The sequence below is a fragment of the Mus caroli genome, unplaced genomic scaffold (genome assembly GCF_978045245.1).
Source record: "Mus caroli unplaced genomic scaffold, Mus_caroli_1 scaffold_4, whole genome shotgun sequence".
In the NCBI taxonomy this organism is placed as follows: Eukaryota; Metazoa; Chordata; class Mammalia; order Rodentia; family Muridae; genus Mus; species Mus caroli.
This window is the reverse complement of record NW_028227259.1, coordinates 30849130-30869066: the sequence shown is the minus strand read 5'-3', so window position 1 is coordinate 30869066 and position 19937 is coordinate 30849130. Positions and strand designations below refer to the sequence as shown.

Here is a 19937-nt window from a genome sequence, read left to right as displayed (position 1 = left end):
ATTGAGGAGCAAAGTGATGGATCAGAGGTAGACTGACAGAATGAGTAAGATATAGGATACACTCAACTCAACAAAGAACAGACAGGAAAGACAGGTTATTTAAGAGCACTGAGGAAGAAAGTGGGTGGTGAGTGTGTATGGCAGTTTTTTAAGAGAAAGACTGCAGAGAGAACAAGCTAGACACAGATAAAGACAGAACAAGGCAGAGAATGAAAAAGAGCCAGAAGATTAGAATGTATTGCCAAAGTTAGTTATGAGGCCAAGTAGAGCAATTCAGGCAGAAGCACAAAGAAGGCAGATCTACAGTCAGCTTGGAAGATCAGATTGTACAGAGAGGCTAGAAGCTTCAGGCTTAGGCCTAGAACAGAGAAAGAAATGCTCTGAGCTCAGTCCAAGCCCTGTATTCATACAGCTTAGGTTAACGCTCTTCTTGCATCCCTCTATCCAAGGAAATAAGTGACATTTACAATGAGTGTTTTCGGGAACTGCTTCACTATTTTCAAGTGTTAGCGTCGTATTTTATAAAGAATCCTAGATTTAGCTATCCTGGCATGATTTTGTGAGTTGTTTTCTATAAACCATTCCTTCTTTGTAGAAGACTGTCATATTTCAGATCCAATTACTGTTTAATTTTAGCCACTGAGGTAACTGGTAGAATCACTGTAATACATCTTCTAGTGGGAGGCAAATTCTGTTTTAGCAGTAACTGCATAGGTACATCATTCAGTGAAGCTTCTGTCACTTCATCCTGTGCCCATTACATCCCTTCATGTACCTCCTAAGAAGAAAGGGTCTCGTTCCTGAGGTGGGGGTGGGGCTCTCCACTGGTCCTGGAGAGGAAGTCTAGGTGGCTGGTTAAAACTGTTGGGAACAGGTCCAGGTGTGTGCTGTGGAAATTCTGGAGGGCCCTAAAGAACAATGGAAAACAAGATGAAAAACACCATGTAGGCTTCGGAACATACACATAATCCCAAGCTTAACAATTATTCCTGTGGTCAGCCTACTTCTTTCTATTGCCTAAGTATGCACATAGATGAAGATAAATATCTATATGTAAATATAAATGATATTCCATAAAAAGGGATTTGCCATTAATAAAGAATCAAAATACAGCATCAAAAAAATTAATTCAGGATTTTAACATAACTAGAGAGCCATAACACTGCCTCAAGACTTATTCGAATCTACATAACTGTTGACTTTCACTTTCAGAAATCCAAAAGATAAATGTCTATTTTGGACATCCATGGCATTTGTGAAAGGTGCTATTCTTTGTTATCTACTTCACACAACCCTAATCAACAGCTATGAGGCAATTTACTTCAAAAATAGGAAAAAAAAATTCAATTTGTGCCTTAACAAAGTGAGCAATCTGAGATAGCAGAACATTAATTTTAAGAAATCAAATTATTAAAAGAAAAATAATATAGCTGATTCTCTTGTATAAAAACTACATTCAGGATGGGTTACAGCTCAATGCTAGAGTGTTCCTCTGCCACCAACGTGAGGCCCTACGTTCTATACCAAGCACCCAAAGAAAACGAAACAAACCAACAAACTCGCTCATTCTCAGTAGTGTATTTTACTAGCAGAACTGAGAGAGATGAAGGAAAAGGACCTCATCTCACTGTCCTTTAGTGTAGTTGCTGAGACAGCTAAAAATCTGTATCAAAGGAACTGCTACTCAAAGAAGAAAAAGAAAGAGCACAAAGTGCTCTAAAATGAAATAATAAATATCAAATTCTTTTCATATAGTATTACCTCATCCATGAGAAATAACCCAGTATTTCTCAACTCTTAAACTCTTAACTCAGTGGTTAAGAATGCTTGCTATTTTTGCAGCGGACCTGAGTTTGGTTTCTAGCATGACTATAAGCAGCTCATAATCACTTGTAACTCCACCTATAGGAGATCCAATGTCCTCTTCTGACCTCTGTTAGCGTTGTACTCTCATGTACATATACATGTACATATATAATTAAAAATAAAATTTAGAAAACAATCTTCCCCATAAATGCAAACCTCTTAAGGTTTTTGTTTATTGTTTTATTATTAATTTTAGCTATTCTCCCTAAATGTGACTCCATTTTATAGCACCAAAAATACTTTTTTCTGTTGCCTTTAAATGTCTGCAAGGCCAGCAAGATGGCAGTGGGTGCAAAGTGTCTCACATCCAATCTGATGACCCGAGTTTGACTACCAGAACCTACATGGTAGAGGAAAACAATGACCCCTGCAAACTGTCCTCTGACCTCCTTACATGCACCTTACACACAAGCACACAGAAACAACAAACAAATGTGAAAATCTACTTTGGAGCTGGGGAGATGTCTCAATGGAACTTGTTTCATAAGCATCGAGACCTGAGTCCCAACCCTCTGCATGCACATAAACACAGGTTGTGGGAGCACAGACCGAGAAACCCAATGCTGGGAAATGAAGCAGGAGGACTCAATGAATCAGACTAGCTAAAATGGTTCACATTCAGTTATAAACCCTCAAAAACTAAGATAGAAATGTGACTGAGGAAGACATCCAGCACCAACCTCTGGCCTATACATGTGCACCCACACACAAAACACACAGGTGGTGGGAGGGGAGGAGAGGGATGGATCGAGAGAGCAAGCCTGAACCTGGGTGCACAATAAGAATAATGCAAAACAAACACTCCCATTTACCACAAACCTGTAAGCCTATTAGCTAAAAATGGAATTAAAATGAGGTTTGAAATGTAAGCATTTTATCTTTCTCAAAATAAAGCATTAGGATTTATTGAAAGATATAGAACAGAAATCCCCACAGATCACATTAGCTATGTCAAGTGAAGCTGAGGCAACCGTCACATCTAAAGAAGTTTCTTGCTACCAAAAAAGACATCAAGATACCTTCTCCTCAAAGCACAGTCAATAATGAGGAACCTGTGAATATGTAAAACATACTTGCCCATCCTCAGAACACAAACACAAAAATGGTACTAGACAGACACATCACTACTCTGATGCTCTGAGAGGATTCTTTAACATTGTCACTTTGATAAAATACAGAAAAGCTTTTTCTATCAACACAGGCTGTTACCATGCTGATACTTAAGAAGCCTGAATAAGGAGTTCTAACAGACATGCCCATTCTACCATGAAGTCAATGAAACACATCATGTGCATTGTATGTAACATTCTTTACACATAAGAGCATAGTGTGAGCACTCCAGTTTCAGTTCTGTGTGTCAGCATATTCTGGCACATACAGTTTGAGCATCCTTAGTCTGAAAAATCAGTAACTTTCTAAGTCTCAAAGTTTCATATTGCAGATTTCAAATTTTGGCTTAAGGTTACTCAATAGGTAAAATCCAGGTTATTCATTCCCCAAACTAGAAAACTCTGAAACCTGAAAAACTCTGGTCCTACCCTACCCATTTCAGATAAAGATGACTCAACACCTATAAGTATATCTAAACATGGTTTTAAGTGATCTTCAAATTTTCCTGGATTATAAACTAGAAATTATGTTTCTATGACATCTGATGGGGTAAGGGGAGGAAAGGGAGAATGGGAGGGAGGAAGAATATATGAATGAATGAATGAATGAATGAATGAGAACCAGTTTATATACCTCTGGTATGTAACTGATACTGTGGCTTCTGATCCAAGTGCCTTAGTTAGGGTTTCTACTGATGTTATAAAACACCATGACAAAAAAGAAATTTGGGGAAAGATTTATTGGATTAATTTAATCTCAGCCTGCTTCCTTCCAAGAGCATTAGCTCAGAGTAGCACCACCTCACTGTGTGCTGGGCTCTCTCATATTAACCATCTATCAAGAAAATGCCCAGGAGGCTTATTCACAGGCCATTCTGGTAGGAACATTTTCTAAGTTAGGATCCACTCTTACAAAATGACTCTAGCATGTGCTAAGTTGACATAAAACTAACCACCACACCAAGTCAATCAGTAATCCTGACACTTTCCAATTACACAATTGTCCTCCAAAGCTGTGTAGAACTGCCACCTCAGGGACAGTCTGAAATGAAACACACTGAGGCCATCAGAAATCACAAACAGTGGGCCCACCTCTCATAACAGTTCAGAAGATTAGAAATGGTTTAGAACTCAGTATGTGTGAATAAGGTGAAACCCCAACTCTAGAGTCAGGCACCTGGCATGCTTACATGAGGTTACTTGAATCCACTGTTGACTGCCTTTGGTTCTACGGTCAATCTTGATGTCAGAGGAGCTGGGAGAGAGAACTGGCCTGAATGAAGGATCACATACTCCCTGCCTTACAGTGATTTTCACTTTTTAAAAAAAAGATTTGTTTTATCTATGAGTACACTGTAGCTGTCTTCACACACATCAGGAAGAGGGCATCAGATCCCATTACAGATGGCTGTGAGCCACCGTGTAGTTGCTGGAAGCTCAGCACCTTAGAAGAGCAGTCAGTAACCATTTCTCCAGCCCTCATAGAATTTTAATAACTACCATGTGACTTTAAGAACATCATCAGGGGCTGGTGAGATGGCTCAGTGGGTAAGAGCACCCGACTGCTCTTCCGAAGGTCCGGAGTTCAAATCCCAGCAACCACATGGTGGCTCACAACCATCCTTAACGAGATCTGACTCCCTCTTCTGGGGTGTCTGAAGACAGCTACAGTGTACTTACATATAATCAATAAAAAAAAAAAAAAATCTCCAAAAAAAAAAAAAAAAGAACATCACATCATCATGTACTTTATAATCATCTACAGAGGACCAAAGGTGTTCTGGTTCAAAGACTGCCATCATCTGCCCATACAAGGCCCATTACCTCATCAAACATGACCAAGAAACAAAATCTTTATGATGTCAAATCACTGCCTAAAGTCATTACTTTGGTAACTTTACCACAGTCACTCAACCACATCAAAAGATTTCACTGAAAAAAATTCAATGTGAACTGCCACAGGTTATCATTGTCAAGACAAAGCTCTCAGAGTTGGAGATGTCAAACAGTAATCAACTCTCCCCTTAGATACAAAACATCTGTGGCACTATGAACTCTGGAAACTATACTAGACTTCTACAATGCATCTATTTCTTTAAAAACTTTATTCATGTTTTGTTTTAAAAAACAAAAACAAAAAACAAAAATTCCCCTGCGAACAGTTTCTCTGGTAGAAATGGCACTTTCTGCCACCCATCCTCATTTCAGACAGGCCCAGACTGCTCTTTGGGGTTTGTTTCACAGACCCACCCTGGTGTAGACCACAGATGACCCACATTCCCACTTCCCAGCCTGCTTTTCACTATACAATGAAAAGGCTCATTACAGCAGATTAGTATCACCAAGTGATTTTAACTGGTTGGTCCACCATCAGTGGGAAGTCTTTTTCCTATCCCTAGTCAGCTTCTTCTCCCACTGCCCTGATCACTTTCCATCCAATCATCTTCTGGTTCTGATCTGCAGTCCAGCTGCTTCTATGCCTGCAACAGTCTGAGCAGCCTTATACAGTAAGGCTTGGATACAACCAAGTATTGCATAGTCATTAGTAATGTGTGTGCTAATTTTTAACAGCAATGTATTTAAGATAATCTAAGTTTTCAATCCATTATTTCATTTAGTCAATTTTTCATAGAAACAAACAGTATACTGACTTACAGCAAGCACTGAAGGCATGCTACTGATGTGGTATTTAACAGTGCTTCAGGCGCCTCAATTTTTAGCTATGCTAACAAGTTGGCAAAGAGCAGAGCAGGAGGAATTGAAGAGGGTAGAATTTACTTACACAACACATGTACTGATAGCTAGAAATCAGCAACACTCAGTGTGAAAACTTCTATCGCTTTAACTTTCACCAATTTCAAACAAGAGTGCAGCAAGCCTAAGTTATTCACAAGTCACCATCCCATGCTGCCACTCCTACCACTGCACAGCTGCCTCCCCAGCCAACTGACCCACCTAGTTCCTTTCCAAAACCAGACTGATTTACTGCGGTATACCTGGCTTTCTAGATAAACTAAGTTTATCAGGAATTACACCTATCTCTTCCCAGAACCAGAGTGACTTCCTGCATTGTGCCCCTGTGGTTTCTACACATAACTCCTACATTATCATGAAATACAAGACAAGATCTTCTGTAGTTGGCCTTTCTGTTCAGATCTCAAAAAGACCTAACAGCAAGCTCCAGTTTCTTTTCACTCTGACTTCATAACTGAGTGTAATTAAACTAAGCCCAGCATTCCAGTCTGTTTTCGTTACTAGGATCACAGAAGTAGAACATGTGTTGGTTCCATGAACTGAGTCAGGGATCAGTAGAATGAGTCATATGAAAAACTAGGCTTTTCATAATCCTTCCCTCCACCCCACCCTCCACCTCTCCAGACAGTTAATTTTGAATCCTCCAAGGAGATAAGGCAGGTGTAACTGGAAAAGCAGGCTGTTTTCCACACTGTAAGGAGTGAAGTTCTGCTGAGTTCTGCTGTCATGGAGAGACCAGGGTATCACTCTCCCCTTAACCCTTCAGTTCTGCCCCAATTAGTGGTCAGAGCCAAGAGGACTCCAGAGAGACCAATGCATAGTTTCTAGTAAGAACTTCAAGCACTGGGTGGTGGTCGTGCACACATATAATCCCAGCACTTGGGAGGCAGAGGCATATAGAGCTCTGTGAGTTCAAGAAGTCCAGTCTACAGAGCAAGGTCTAGGACTGCCAGAATTACACATTGAAACCCTGTCATGAAAAACAAAAACAAAAACAAAACAACAAAAACCACCAACAACTTCAAGATATGGCAGACTAAGTACACTGCTTCTCTGTGTGGAGTAGCTGTAGCCCAACTCCAACTGCCATTCCTCTTCAGATGCTACACACCTATTCTCTCAGACAAGATTCTCAACTCAGCAACTCCCAGGGGAATCCTCCTGTCTCTGTCTCACAAAAGTTGCGATTACAAGCATGCCCCACTACACCCAGATTTGTTATGTATGCTTGGTATTGAACTCAGGTCTTCATCTTTGCATGGCAAGCATTTTGCCAACTGAGCTATTCTTGTGGCCTCGGGTACATTACTTCTTAGTCTCTACACACTATCAGAGTCCAAAGAAGAATATCTAAATCTTTATAACTTCCGAAGATACCCTTTTATATTAAACTGGAAATATAATAGGATCTCAAATCTTGCCCCTCTGGATTCTTAATACTGTTAAGTTTCCTTTTCTACTAGTACCCAGATGCTGCTTAAATGCATATTCATAAACACTACAATGTGTGGGGTATGATAATTCTATGGTTCACTGGAACCTAAAGGCTTAAGACTCATGGTAATTCTTAGAGCATTATTCTGGCTTCCAGATGAACCTTTAAGGGACTAGCTGAGAATGGATACTCACAATAACACTGACTGTAGCACTTGCTCCAGGGTACAGAACAGAAGAATCCAGAACTGACTAACAGCTGCCTCAGCCCTGTCATTCTACCCAGTCACTCCCCAGCTGCAGCCCGGAGAAGGTGACTTATTGTCTGAGCCCAGGTTTACTCACTTGTAAAATGGGAATAACAACAATACGTAAAAGTAATGGAACAGAAAAGTGCTCTGCACAGTACCCAACAAACAACCTAACTCTATCAAACATGTCATTGCCATCCTTGCATGATGTATTTGTAGACAGTCATCTAGACTGTGAAATGAAGCACAGGACTGCTGATAATTCCCATGTTTCCTTGTCATGTGAGAACCAAAGGAGTTGAAAACCTGAAACCCCTTCAGTCTCTCTGCCTCTAACTGAAGGTCTATAAGGCATAATGCCATATCTGTTGTACACACTAATATGTCTTCCTTACTTGGCACAAAACCTGGCACACAGGCTGTCATGAGGTGTTACAGTTAGTAAATAAATAACTTCCCACTTCTAATAGTAAGCTAATACCAAGCCTTACATTCTAAACTTGGAAGTACTGCAGCACACTAAAACCCTGGCTTCCACAAAGCACACTGGTATTTATACCATGACACAAGGCAGGATGAGGAAAGGAGGGAAGGGGAGGAAGGGAGGTTGGGAGGCTGGCTGGTGGGTTGGCTGGTGAGTTAGTGGGTTGGTTGGTAGGTTGGCTGGTGAGTTGGTGGGTTGGTTGGTTGGTTTGGGGCCTTAGCCTGAAGTTTCCTGAGCTAATTGTAACTGAAACTCACAAAGTGCACAAAAGCCAAGGTCTGAGGTGACCACAGGTTTTAGCACTCTCAGATACTCCGGCTTTGTAACATTACTGGAGAAGAAAGTAAAGATAAACATAGATTCTGTCTCTCCTAATCTTAGAGGCAACCGCCTTATTATTTTTCTTTTAAGAGTCAACATTATTGGGACAGTCTGTTGTCTACTTCTAAGAGTGTCAATTTCCGTTGCTCTGCTATGGATTGAACTGAGACTTGATATGTAAGATAGATAAAGTCCAGCTCCCATCATTCACCCCATACATACCAACAAGTACTTTTGGGGGTTAAATCTAAGTATAAAAAGAGGTCAATAAACTAGAAATATCCTCATTATGGCAGAAATTTCTCAAAGAATAAGAAGATAGCAGGAGGAAGTTTGCTCCATGAAACAATAACCCATCCATTACAACATCTATATAAGTAATTTCCTGAATTTGTTCAAGTGCTAGCCAAAGGCTTAATTAAGTCTGTGGATGGCAGTTAACAGAGGAAGAAGAGGAAGAGGAGGAGGAGGAGGAAGAGGAAGAGGAGGAGGAAGAAGAGGAAGAGAAGGACCCATTGTTACTACAAGAACATGGGTGCTAATGAAATATTAATACATACCAGTGCCATTTGTTTTACACCAACCTGAGCTCCACTTCTCCAAAGACAGCTAGTTGCTAGAGGTCCTCAAGTGTGTCTGTCATGTTCTGAGAATTAGCAAGGCTCTGGCATGCAGCCTTCCCTGAAGGTCTTACAGGTAGGAAAGCATATACAGTGAGTGGAATCTCTAATCTAGAAAGGTAAAACCTCCCATAAATTATCCTCATTCTTCTCCCAGATGCTTGCAAATGTGGAGAGCACATCAGAGCCAGAGGCATGAAACTTGACAAATGAACCATGTAGTAAGAACATTCTGTAGTTCTACCTGTGAAGTCAGCCAACTCTGGGTACTCATGAAATGGGTACTCTGATGCCGTCTAGGTATCAAAACCACATCTGCAGATGTTTCAAATGCCACCCAGACTCACATTCACTGCTTTTCTGTGGTCTACCTAAGAGGAGGAGGGAAAACCCTTACATACACATGCTGACTCAAGCTGGGACTTATGCTCAGAGCTCTGCCTTAAGTAGGCTTAGGTAAGGGTCTGGGGCTCAGGACTCTTAGCTGGAACTACATCTCAGCCTTGCTTCATATCCTTTCTTTCCTGATTCCCTCTACCTAGCCATGTTCTGCTTCTGCTACCCTCAGATTCAATTACCATCACTCCAGCCCAGGATCTCACAAGGCTACAAATACAATGCTACCTAATTTCTTTAGTCTGGGGGTGCTTCAGCTGGCATACACCATCTAGCAAGCCTTACTCTCGAATGAAGGCACTCAGGTAGCAAATGAGCAGGTAAGTAAGATAGGTCCTCAAAACATTATAGAACTACCATCAACCCAACATGTTCTCCCTTTCTCAATCCTCCCCTGGCCCATACAAGTCTTACAGACAATATTGTACTTAGAAAGGATCAACAAGCCATTACTCCTTAATAGGAAGAAACACAGGGTTAAGAGTTCCACCACAGATGAATGGCAGCCACACTTGAGATTCTTCCATCTCCTTCAGCTCAATGCTTAAGCCACAGAACACTTTACCATGTCACTCCTTCAGTGACTCCTACTACTACATGGGTATATAGCCTGGAAAATGACTAATTCTCTCACCAAATGCACAATTCCTTTAGAAGTGTATTGTCATGGAACTTGCAGCACTAAAGTGCTTCTACCATTGGAAAGAAAAGACTAGTTTAATCCACTCAAACTGCTCTGCTTTTTTTTTTTTAATATCTCTTTAAAAATTCAAGATATATTATCATCCCTCATAATTCCTGTACAGATTGTGTTTTTACTTTTTTGCATCTCTTCTTAATTTTGACATTATCTATATTAATTCTATTCAGAAAGAACTGATAACTTCAGTTACAAAAAAAAACATAGATGGAAACTTTGCATAAATTGCTTAGCAAAAACTTAATCGTATAAGGATGAGAATAAAAAGGCTTCAACTGCTATTATGAGACTTATCAGCTTCTCTAAAAGGGTCAGTTGGTATGACTAATTAAATACTTTAACAATGTCGTTGAAATTTCCTGAATCTTTCAATAAATTACAACCTTCCTGTATAACATGTTTTCATTTATTAATCTCACTTAAAATGCAAAGAACTCTATAAGAAAGGAATTGACACTTAAGAACATCTCTGAGTTAATTCTGATTAAATGGGTTAAAAGCAAAGAATAAAGAACCCCAGTGACCCCGGCATAATTAAAATTACAGCCTTCTATCACATGTGTTAATCCTCTTCTCTGAGCATTCGCCACAGATTTTTTTTCCCCTTTCAGGTTGCACCTTGTTTTAATACACTGATTTTCCTAGAAAGCATTTTTATTTATAGATACAAGTTAAATACTCCAAAGAAGGAAGTTTTAGTTTCATGTTCAGGTACAATGAGTGAATTTATGCAAGGCACTGTTGTTGGTTCAAGCAATAAACTAGAATGGTGACTGTAAGCTAAAAACCTCTCTGCTGTATAAAATACTGCTCTTGCAATCTTCCAAGAGATCTTACATTCTGTCACAAAACGGAGCAGTGCATACAAACCTGCCACCGCTATGCCTACTAATAGGCCTTACTAGCAAATCCTCCCAACGACTGTTAGAACCTTGTTCTAAGACAAACTTTTTTATTTTTACTTTTTAAAGAAAACAGAAGCAATTGAAAAGCAAAGCCAGGCGATGGTAGCACATGACTTTAATCCCAGCACTCAGAAGACATAGTCAGGACTACAGAACGACAGCCAGAGCTATACAGAGATCCTAGTCTCAAAACAACAACAAAAGCCGTGGTCTAGTTATATGGAGAAAAAGCATATAGCCTATAAATTCCCAACTGTAAACAAATTTTCCACATGACCCACTGACAACCTAAGGATGAGCACTTGTTTCCAGGAATACTGTTGTGAACAATAAACGGCAGTACTGGAACACTACATAGCAACAAGCAAGGACAAATTACCAGCAGGTACAACAAAGCCAGTGAATCTCGGGCGCCTTATGCCCCAGGAGAGGAGCCAGGCCCCAGACACATGCAAGAGTCCATTTAGAACACAAGATGCTCAGTGACTGGCAAGGCCAACACAGACCCTGTGTAATGGCACTGTCTAAGTGATTGATCCTGCCTCAAAATAAATAAAGTGCACAGATCCTGAGGGGTAATCCCTAAGACCTAGGCATGTGTGCATGCGCTCTCTCTTTCAAATATAATAAAAAAACAGAAAAACAAAAATCAAAAACCTGGTGTGTTCTTTGTAGAACACACCCCTCCTACCCAAAAAGAGATTTTCTTCATATAGAGAGCAATTCTATAATTTTAACTTCCTATCACTTGTGGCTACATTACTAAACTGTTAACACTGGTTAACAGTGTTTAACAGTTTGTATAATTAAATTGCAACATTAGCGGTGGGCTACATTATGATATCATCTAGGGACAGAAAAGTGTCTCAATGGGTAAAGGCTCTTGCTGCCAAGCATGGGTACCTGAGAACTCAGGTTGTAGAAGAAGAAAACCAACACTCAAAAGTTGTCCTCTGAACTCCACAGGAATGCCCAGGCATAAATGGGTGTGCACATAGAATTTGTATGTGCGACGATTCTGACTGCTGTATAAGAAATCTGTATGAAACAATTTCAGTAGCTATTTTGTGGCCTCTGAGTTGTCAGTGTGGCCTTTAACCCAGTCCCACCTCCAGTGCTGTGCATATGAAATGCTGACATAACAGAGTCAAGTTAATGGGTTACTGAATTTGATAAGTCACCTCTACCTTTAATGGCTCTTTCCACTATGTTTAGCTGCTTGTGTTACTGCTGCAGATGGCCATTCATTGATATGATTAAATTTGATGGTATGATAATGTATGGTAATCATGATTAATCAGAAACCCAGAAGCAAGTGGAGGATGCTGGGTATTATGTCACCTGCATTTTAAACTGCATTCTCTGCTTGCAAGCCTGACAATATCTGACAGCTGGAAGGATCTCCTACCACATTCTCCTGCTACTCCTCAAAGATCTGATAAGAGAAAATGTCTATCATCCCTTCCCTATCTTAAGTGCTAATAATTATAAGGCATTGCAGCCATGTTGTAAAAACTGTAAGCACTCAAAAGCAAGACTTTCCTTCCTAGAGAGCATCGTCTTGATTCTCATCAGTGAGGCTGTAATCAGAAAAGAAATGGGATTTGCTGCAGCAGTCTGGAAGACATGATTTGCATGAAATAGCACTCAGGACCTATCTATCCAGCAAGCCCCAATCACCCGCACCTGATACCACACACCATACCCTGGCCCAGAGCTCTACTGTACCAGCCTCATTTGCCAGGTCAAGCCAAACAATAAAGACACTGCTAAAGATTAATTTCAACTTAAAACTATAAATTTAATCCTTGATTTAAATAAAGAACAACAAAAAATTATTCAACACCAGTATGGAGAAAAGGAAAGTGGACACATAGTCCCATGTTTAAGCAAGAAACTATTCGCAATTGATACCTTTTGGGAAAGGGAAAATCAACTTTCTCAAATGGGAGTGTGACTGGGTATATCACATCAAATAACAAATGGGAGTGTGACTAGGTATATCACATCAAATAACAAATGGGAGTGTGACTGGGTATATCACATCAAATAACAAATGGGAGTGTGACTGGGTATATCACATCAAATAACAAATGGGAGTGTGACTGGGTATATCACATCAAATAACAAATGGGAGTGTGACTGGGTATATCACATCAAATAACAAATGGGAGTGTGACTGGGTATATCACATCAAATAACAAATGGGAGTGTGACTGGGTATATCACATCAAATAACAAATGGGAGTGTGACTGGGTATATCACATCAAATAACAAATGGGAGTGTGACTGGGTATATCACATCAAATAACAAATGGGAGTGTGACTGGGTATATCACATCAAATAACAAATGGGAGTGTGACTAGGTATATCCTATCAACCACACTGGGTAGGCTCCGTGCACTCTACTGTTTTCAGAGGGGGAAGGGGGGTGTTAGTGTGGTTTTATTGTTTTGTGTGTGTTTTACTGGGCTTTTGTTTGACATTTGGTTTTGTTGTTTTTGAGGGGGAGGGGGAAAAGGGAGGGAGGGAGAGAGTTAGAAGAAGAGGGAAAGGCAGGGGGAGAGAGAGAGCATGAAATTGTATGAGTAGGGTGGAGGAGAGAATCTGGGGAAGGGAAAAATATGATTAAAATATATGCAGAAAGTTTTAACTTAAAAAAAAGGGGGGGGGGAAATGTTTCTACAGCTATCTGTGTATTCCTGGTTACCAGAAACATTCCTAGTCTAATACAACACTGCAAAGCTACAGAACGGAAACGGCTTCAATAGCCTATGTCAGGAAGTTAGAATCCGTGCTCCTCAACCGTGCTTACGCTATGACCTTTAACACAGTTCTTCACGTTTTGGTGACCCTCAAGCCAGAAATTTTATTACTACTTCATAACTGTAAATTTGCTATGAATTGTAAGTATGTTTTCTAATGGTCTTAGCTGATCCCTGTGAAAGGATCAATCGATATCCCCAAAGGGGTCAGACCCACAGTCTGAGAACAACTGCTTTAAATGGAAATTTATATATAAAACAGCAATGGGAATGAAATGGAATCTTGACCCATGAAAACCCTCAAAGTAACATTTATTGCAATAATTGACATTTTAGCATTGCTATGAGCAAATAATGTCTTTTCTAGGACAAACAACTAAAAAATATACATGAAGAAAAGAATTCATGACTTTCTATGGTAATGACATACAAAGGAGGGGCTTCTCTATGCAGTGAAACCAAGATTCTTAACATGAAAACAGGAACACTTGAACTGAAAGTAGAACTCAGAAAAAAAAAGACAGGACCTCAAGCTAGTGGCTCCTCTCATAAAAACAAGACATACATGTGCTCTGAACTGATACTGGCAAGCTCTAGCTGTGCAGCTAGTGTAATGGTTGGTGCTAACAGGCAAGGAGTCAGACAGAATATCCTATGAGCCCTGCTTTGGATGTTACTAGTTCCTGTGGGCATCTATCATATAAATCACAGGTGCACTTTACATTCAGAAGATTTTAACACTGACTCAAGGCAAATGTGAAGCAGAGCCATTCTGTATCAACTGAGATATAATATATATTTGCAAGAAATTTGTAAGTCTGGTCTGAAAATATAAAATAACCATTTCATTAAATTAAAAAAGGAAATCCACTGCATAGACCTAATTTTTTTTTTTTTTTTTTTTGGACTTTTTGAGACAGGGTTTCTCTGTGTAGCCTTGGCTACACACTTACTCTGTAAACCAGGCTGGCCTTGAACTCAGAAATCCCCCTGCCTCTGCCTCTCCAAGTGCTGGGATTAAAGGCGTGCACCACCACCGCCCGGCTTAGACCTAATTTTTAGCCTGAAGCTTAAATCATGAAGTACTGAGGCTTACCAAACATGGGTGGAAAGGGTTAGAAACCACATCCATGTGTGAAGACTAACATGACTCAAAAACCATGACCAAGAAGCCTCCAGAGCAGTTCCTTCCAAAACTGAGTATTTTAAACAGGATCTTCTTAGAGCATTTCTCACCTTGACATTTAAATCTTTGACCTAAAAGACGATATTCAATTACCAAATAGTCACTATTCGTCTTACAACGTTTTGGTTTTAAGAGTGAAAATCTAAAATAATGCTAAGTAAACACATGAAAGTGTTTGATGTTAGGCTTCTCTGTATTAATTTAATGGTGGCAAGATGGAGGCAAGGCTGGAAATAATATGGGCTCAGTCCCCAGCATCATTGAAAACACAAGCACAAAAACCACCTTAAACCAGCAAACCTAGAGGAAACTGTCACTAGGAAACACTCTACACATATTCCTTCTTAGTTATTTTTGAAGTTTTCATGAAATTGCCAAACTAAGTGGACCTTTAAGCTAAGGCTGAGTGGCAAATGTACCACAGTTCTTTTTAGACCTGGAGCTGGGGCCACCCTACCTTTGAATGCCCTGTATGCTTCCCAGTCAGCAAGGCAAAGAAAGGAATCATTCCTAGTTCAGTAAGTACTGCCTAGTCCTCCTATATAAATTCATTGTGCCCTTGAAGACAAACAAAAAAATAAAAAAAAATAAAAATTTAAACATCCTCCCCTCTCTACACTACTCTCTTTCACAAGTACCAGTAAACTATCTCAACTCTAATATTGTGTAACAGTTCCCTCAAATATTGTAACATTCCATCTCTCGGTAGCTCCTTAAGTCAAAGGTGAACAACTTGAAACAGCATCAAGAGGTCCCTGAAATAGACCAGATTGAGTAGGCTCTCCTTGCCAGAGTAAGCAATAAAACCTCAGAGTCCCCTTCACAAGGAAGGCTGAGCTGCAAAGAAAACTCTCAGACCAGAAAGAACAGCTGCCTAGAAGAAGCAGAAACCAGCAGAGCTGCCTGTAAGAGGTTTAGACCCACTGAGACACCTGGAAAAGACTCTCTCCAACCTATTGAGCTACCTGTAAGCTATACAGGATGCTTCTTCGGGTTCCCTGCCTTGTGAGTTATCACCCATGGTGGGCGCTGAGCCATTTCTGCTCCTGTAAATAAGTCCAATAAAAACTAATTGGTTCATTAAAGTTGGACACTTCAGTGGTAGTCATACCTTAGTCTAACGTGGGATTCCTATTTGGGGTGAGATGATGTGTGTATTACATCTCCTAAGGAACTATTTTGTCACACAATTACTTCTTAACAGGAAAACCATCTGTATACTAGTGTGTGCAGCATTCTCCAGCATAGTGTCTAGTCTCAGAGCAATGAGAAGGCTCCACTGAGAATGATGATGAGCAGAATAAACTTTACTCTGCTCAATTTCCAATACTGTTCAAACTGGTACAAAGACTTCCAAATTCAAATTTAATTTTATGCACCAAAGAAATATAATGAATCCAGTAGACTTAAAAAAATCTAAAGTTGTATTTCTTAAATGGGTTTATCATTTCTGTGTATAGTCTCTGTATGAATGTGTAACCTAATACTGGAGATGGAACTTAGAACTTTGAATTCTGCTGCTGAGCCATAATCTCCAGCCTTTCATTTTCTTTGTGGCAAGGTCTCACTATCTAGCCCAGGCTGGCCTCTACCTCACGATCTATCTGCCTCAGCCTCCTACATGCTAGGATTACAGGCATGTGTTGGGACTGTGGGCCACTGTATAAAGCAAGAGTCTGTAAGTAATACTAATTGTCTCTCAATTTTTGGGAAGAACTAGGATAGAGTTTGCAATACACATGACCAGCAGTAATAAATGGTCAAAGGCTTAATTAGACCATAATATTGTTTCAGCTGTCTTTATAATTTTATTTAGGTTTTAAGCAAAGACACAACTCTCAGGCTTCATTTAATACTGCCTACCGCCCACATTAGGATATAAAACTCCCAGCTACTGCTCTAGTGCCTTGCTGTGTGCTTCCCACCATGATGATCCTCTAAAACTGTAGGCAAGCCCCCAAATAAACATTTTCCTTTTTAAGAGCTGCCTTGGTCATGGTGTCTCTTCACAGCAATGGAGCAGTAACTATGATGCCAACCACAAAGTCTTACAATCTGAGTTCCATCCCTGGAGCCCAATGGGAGACGGAGAGGACAAATTCCTTCCAAGTTGCCCTTTGACCTCTAAGTGCTTAACATTTATTTTCCTCTAGTAATATTCTTAAAACAGCATTAGGTTTTTTCCTCTATTATCAGATAAAATTCTGTTTGTACAAGTGAAAAATAAAAGTTAAGTGAAAATTGCAAATTCTCTAATTTCATATTGATAAGCAATTTGTTTCATAAAAATATTAAATTACATAAATTTTTGAAAACTAGAATTGCTTTTTTACATCAAATTCTAGCACCATGATGTAAATTAAACATGAAAACAAGACCAATAGCAAATTTCACACAGATCTGAGGAAAGAGAAACAGTATTACAAATTAAACCAAGTGCTTCCTCACAAGTGCATGGAATGACAGCATGGGGGAACGCAACCACTTGCATAGATGTTCGAATAAGGATTGGTAACTAAAAACAACTACTTAAAAGCTAAATGTATACAACTTGAACAGCAATCTAAGAAAGAAAAAAAACCTTTCCTAAGTATGGGAACGAGGCAAAAAAGAACCAGCTTCAGATGGTACCACCACAAATAACAGCCACAAAGCAAGAGTGTCGAAAAATTACTCTAAACCCTGAATTCAACAGTGAACTTTTCAGTGGATCTGGTTAGTTAGGCAGGCTCTCCATCTAATCCATCTGGAGTTACCACACACATCATCTATTGTTCATCATCAACAGGCAACATACACATATTCAAAAATCACTTTCTTTTTTCCATACAAATAGTGTTGGTATTTCATTGCCTGGACTAATTTCCCCATGGTTCTTAAAAAGAACATGTATTCAGTCAGGGCTTTGATAAACCAAGAATTCAAAGAAAGTAAAATGCATATATTTAAGCAAATACTGGACTGTTTTCTTCTAGTTACAGACAAATGACAAGAAGCATATGAGTGTGTGCTTTGTTTCAGACTTAATTTTTTTACTGAAGAACAGGAAGCCTGTGGCTCAGGAATACTCTCAGCTCTTTAATAACCAAGCACTTGATTCTTATTTCCTAGAATTTGACACAAAGACTCACATGTGCCATGTTCTCTGTAAGATGTGCCCTCAACACAGAACCATGACAAGATCAAAATTCATATTCTTTAAGATGAAAGGCATCTTAAATAATCGTGATTCAGCAATTTTACAGCTACAGAATTAATTCTGCTCTCAAACAGCCAGTGGCCTTAAGGTTTTAATAAACATTTTCCACCAGAGACTGCAGTGAACATTAGCAATGCCCACACTGTTTCTGGCCAGACAAGCACAATACCAGTACCCCTCTCCCCCTACCAAATAGAACAGCTGCTACTCACTGGAAATCTTTGGGGTCCCACGGCAGGCCTCGGCTGGCTTGGAACTGGCAGCAAGGGCACTGTAAGAAAATACATTTTAATCACCTGGCATCAGACCAGCTGGCAGGATAACACAGGAGCTCTCCCACAAAGTATACATTACATACACTGAGCACATAGTAACATCAAGTTTAGACTTCATCCATAAACACTTAGTACTTACGGGAGAGTGAAGGGTAATTTTGGCCCCAGAATAAAACTGTACCAATACACAGCTTAAGTTCTAACAGAGGATAACTATTTAGAATTCAAATATTTTTACAACAAAAGAAGGTAATTTTTTATGAAATAAAAAGATCTAGTTTCAGTAGGATGTGACATTGTGGGGACACTTGTAACTCTACCGTTCAGGAGTCAGAAGAAGGAGGACTGTTGCAAGTTTGAGGCCAGCCTGAGCTAGACAGTGAGCTTAATTAAGACTGGCCAGTTATACACAAACTGAAACGTGAATCCTATGGAATCATAAAAGAAGGAGGAGGAGAAAAGGAAGAAAAAAAGGCAGGCAGAGGAAAGATGGAACAATGCTCATGTAGGCTTACAAAGAATGACAAGAAAGTAAACTTCTATCCTGATACTTGCTGTTTGGTTTTGTTTTCAAAGATGAAAAAGTCTTACCAGTATACCAGACCAGGAAGTCTACTTAAGAGAACAACCCCTCCTATGGTTAAGATGAGGTTTCTCTCTGTAGACCTGGCTGCCCTAGAAATCACTCTGTAGACCAAGCTGGCCTTGAACTCACAGAGATGCCCCTGACTCTGTCTCCCAAGTGCTGGAATTAAAGGTCACCCAGCAGAGGACAAGAAGTGAGAGGGCTACACTCTTAGGGCTAAAGCATATGCTGCCCTCTTTGAAAAGTGCCACTCATTACAGTCATCTCACTGATCTGGATTTGAAAACTCATCACTGTTGTGTTGTGTGGGAGCTTACAGTCAAATATGGTGCTAGATGCACCCAGGAAACTCCCTTATGAGCACCTTAAATGGGACACATTTGGAGAAGTCTTTAAAGAGGTCCAAATGGTGAGCATTAATCCAACCTAATCAGCATCCTAGAGAAAAGGAAAGCAAAGACTACGCTCACGGAGAGACCATGTGGGGACATGGAAACACCATATGCAATCCAAGAATTGAAGCCAGGGTAATGAGCCTGCCCATGCCTACACCTCTTGGTAGTGCTTATTACAGCAGTCTCAGCAAAAGAATAATCAAAGGTTTAATACAGCACAACTTTAAGACTCTGGGAAATGAGACAGAAAGACACAGATATGTACCTGAAGAATCCATCCAAATCACTTTTATATAGTGACAAATCAAACTGTTTCACTTTCTATACTTACAAAATGAGTCCCATACATTAAACTGAATCATGGTTAGTATAGTTAACATCACACTTTTACAAGCTCAATATCAACTGAGCCTGTGGGCCACCACCCTATTTGATCAAAAGCAAATCCAGCAGAAATCTAAACCTCCCTTGAGAGTCTATTCCAACATAAAACTTCCTGTGAGAAGACACAGTGCAAACAGGAATCTAAAGGGAAAGAGCAGGCTATGAAGCAGAGAAAGAAAAAAAAAGTATTCTCATCTCAGAAGATTATATGAAGAAGGAGTAGAAAAGAAGGTGCAACAGATGGACAGTATTTTTGAACCAAGTACCAAATATAAAACACCTAGCTAGCTTCTCTACCAGACCGT

The 19937-nt window shown here is 39.8% G+C and overlaps 1 protein-coding gene across 5 annotated transcripts in view; it reads right to left on the bottom strand.

The window, feature by feature from the left end:
* Positions 1–19937, bottom strand: part of Rbm33 (RNA binding motif protein 33) — a 98429-nt gene that overhangs the window by 28791 nt on the left and 49701 nt on the right. For all 5 annotated transcript variants that reach the window (XM_029477709.2, XM_029477708.2, XM_021161823.3 and 2 more), the window contains 2 exons: positions 18205–18263; positions 776–908 (listed from right to left, as the gene is read on the bottom strand). In XM_029477709.2, coding sequence (XP_029333569.1) covers positions 776–908; positions 18205–18263 — 192 coding nt within the window. The remainder of the gene's footprint in view (positions 1–775; positions 909–18204; positions 18264–19937) is intronic.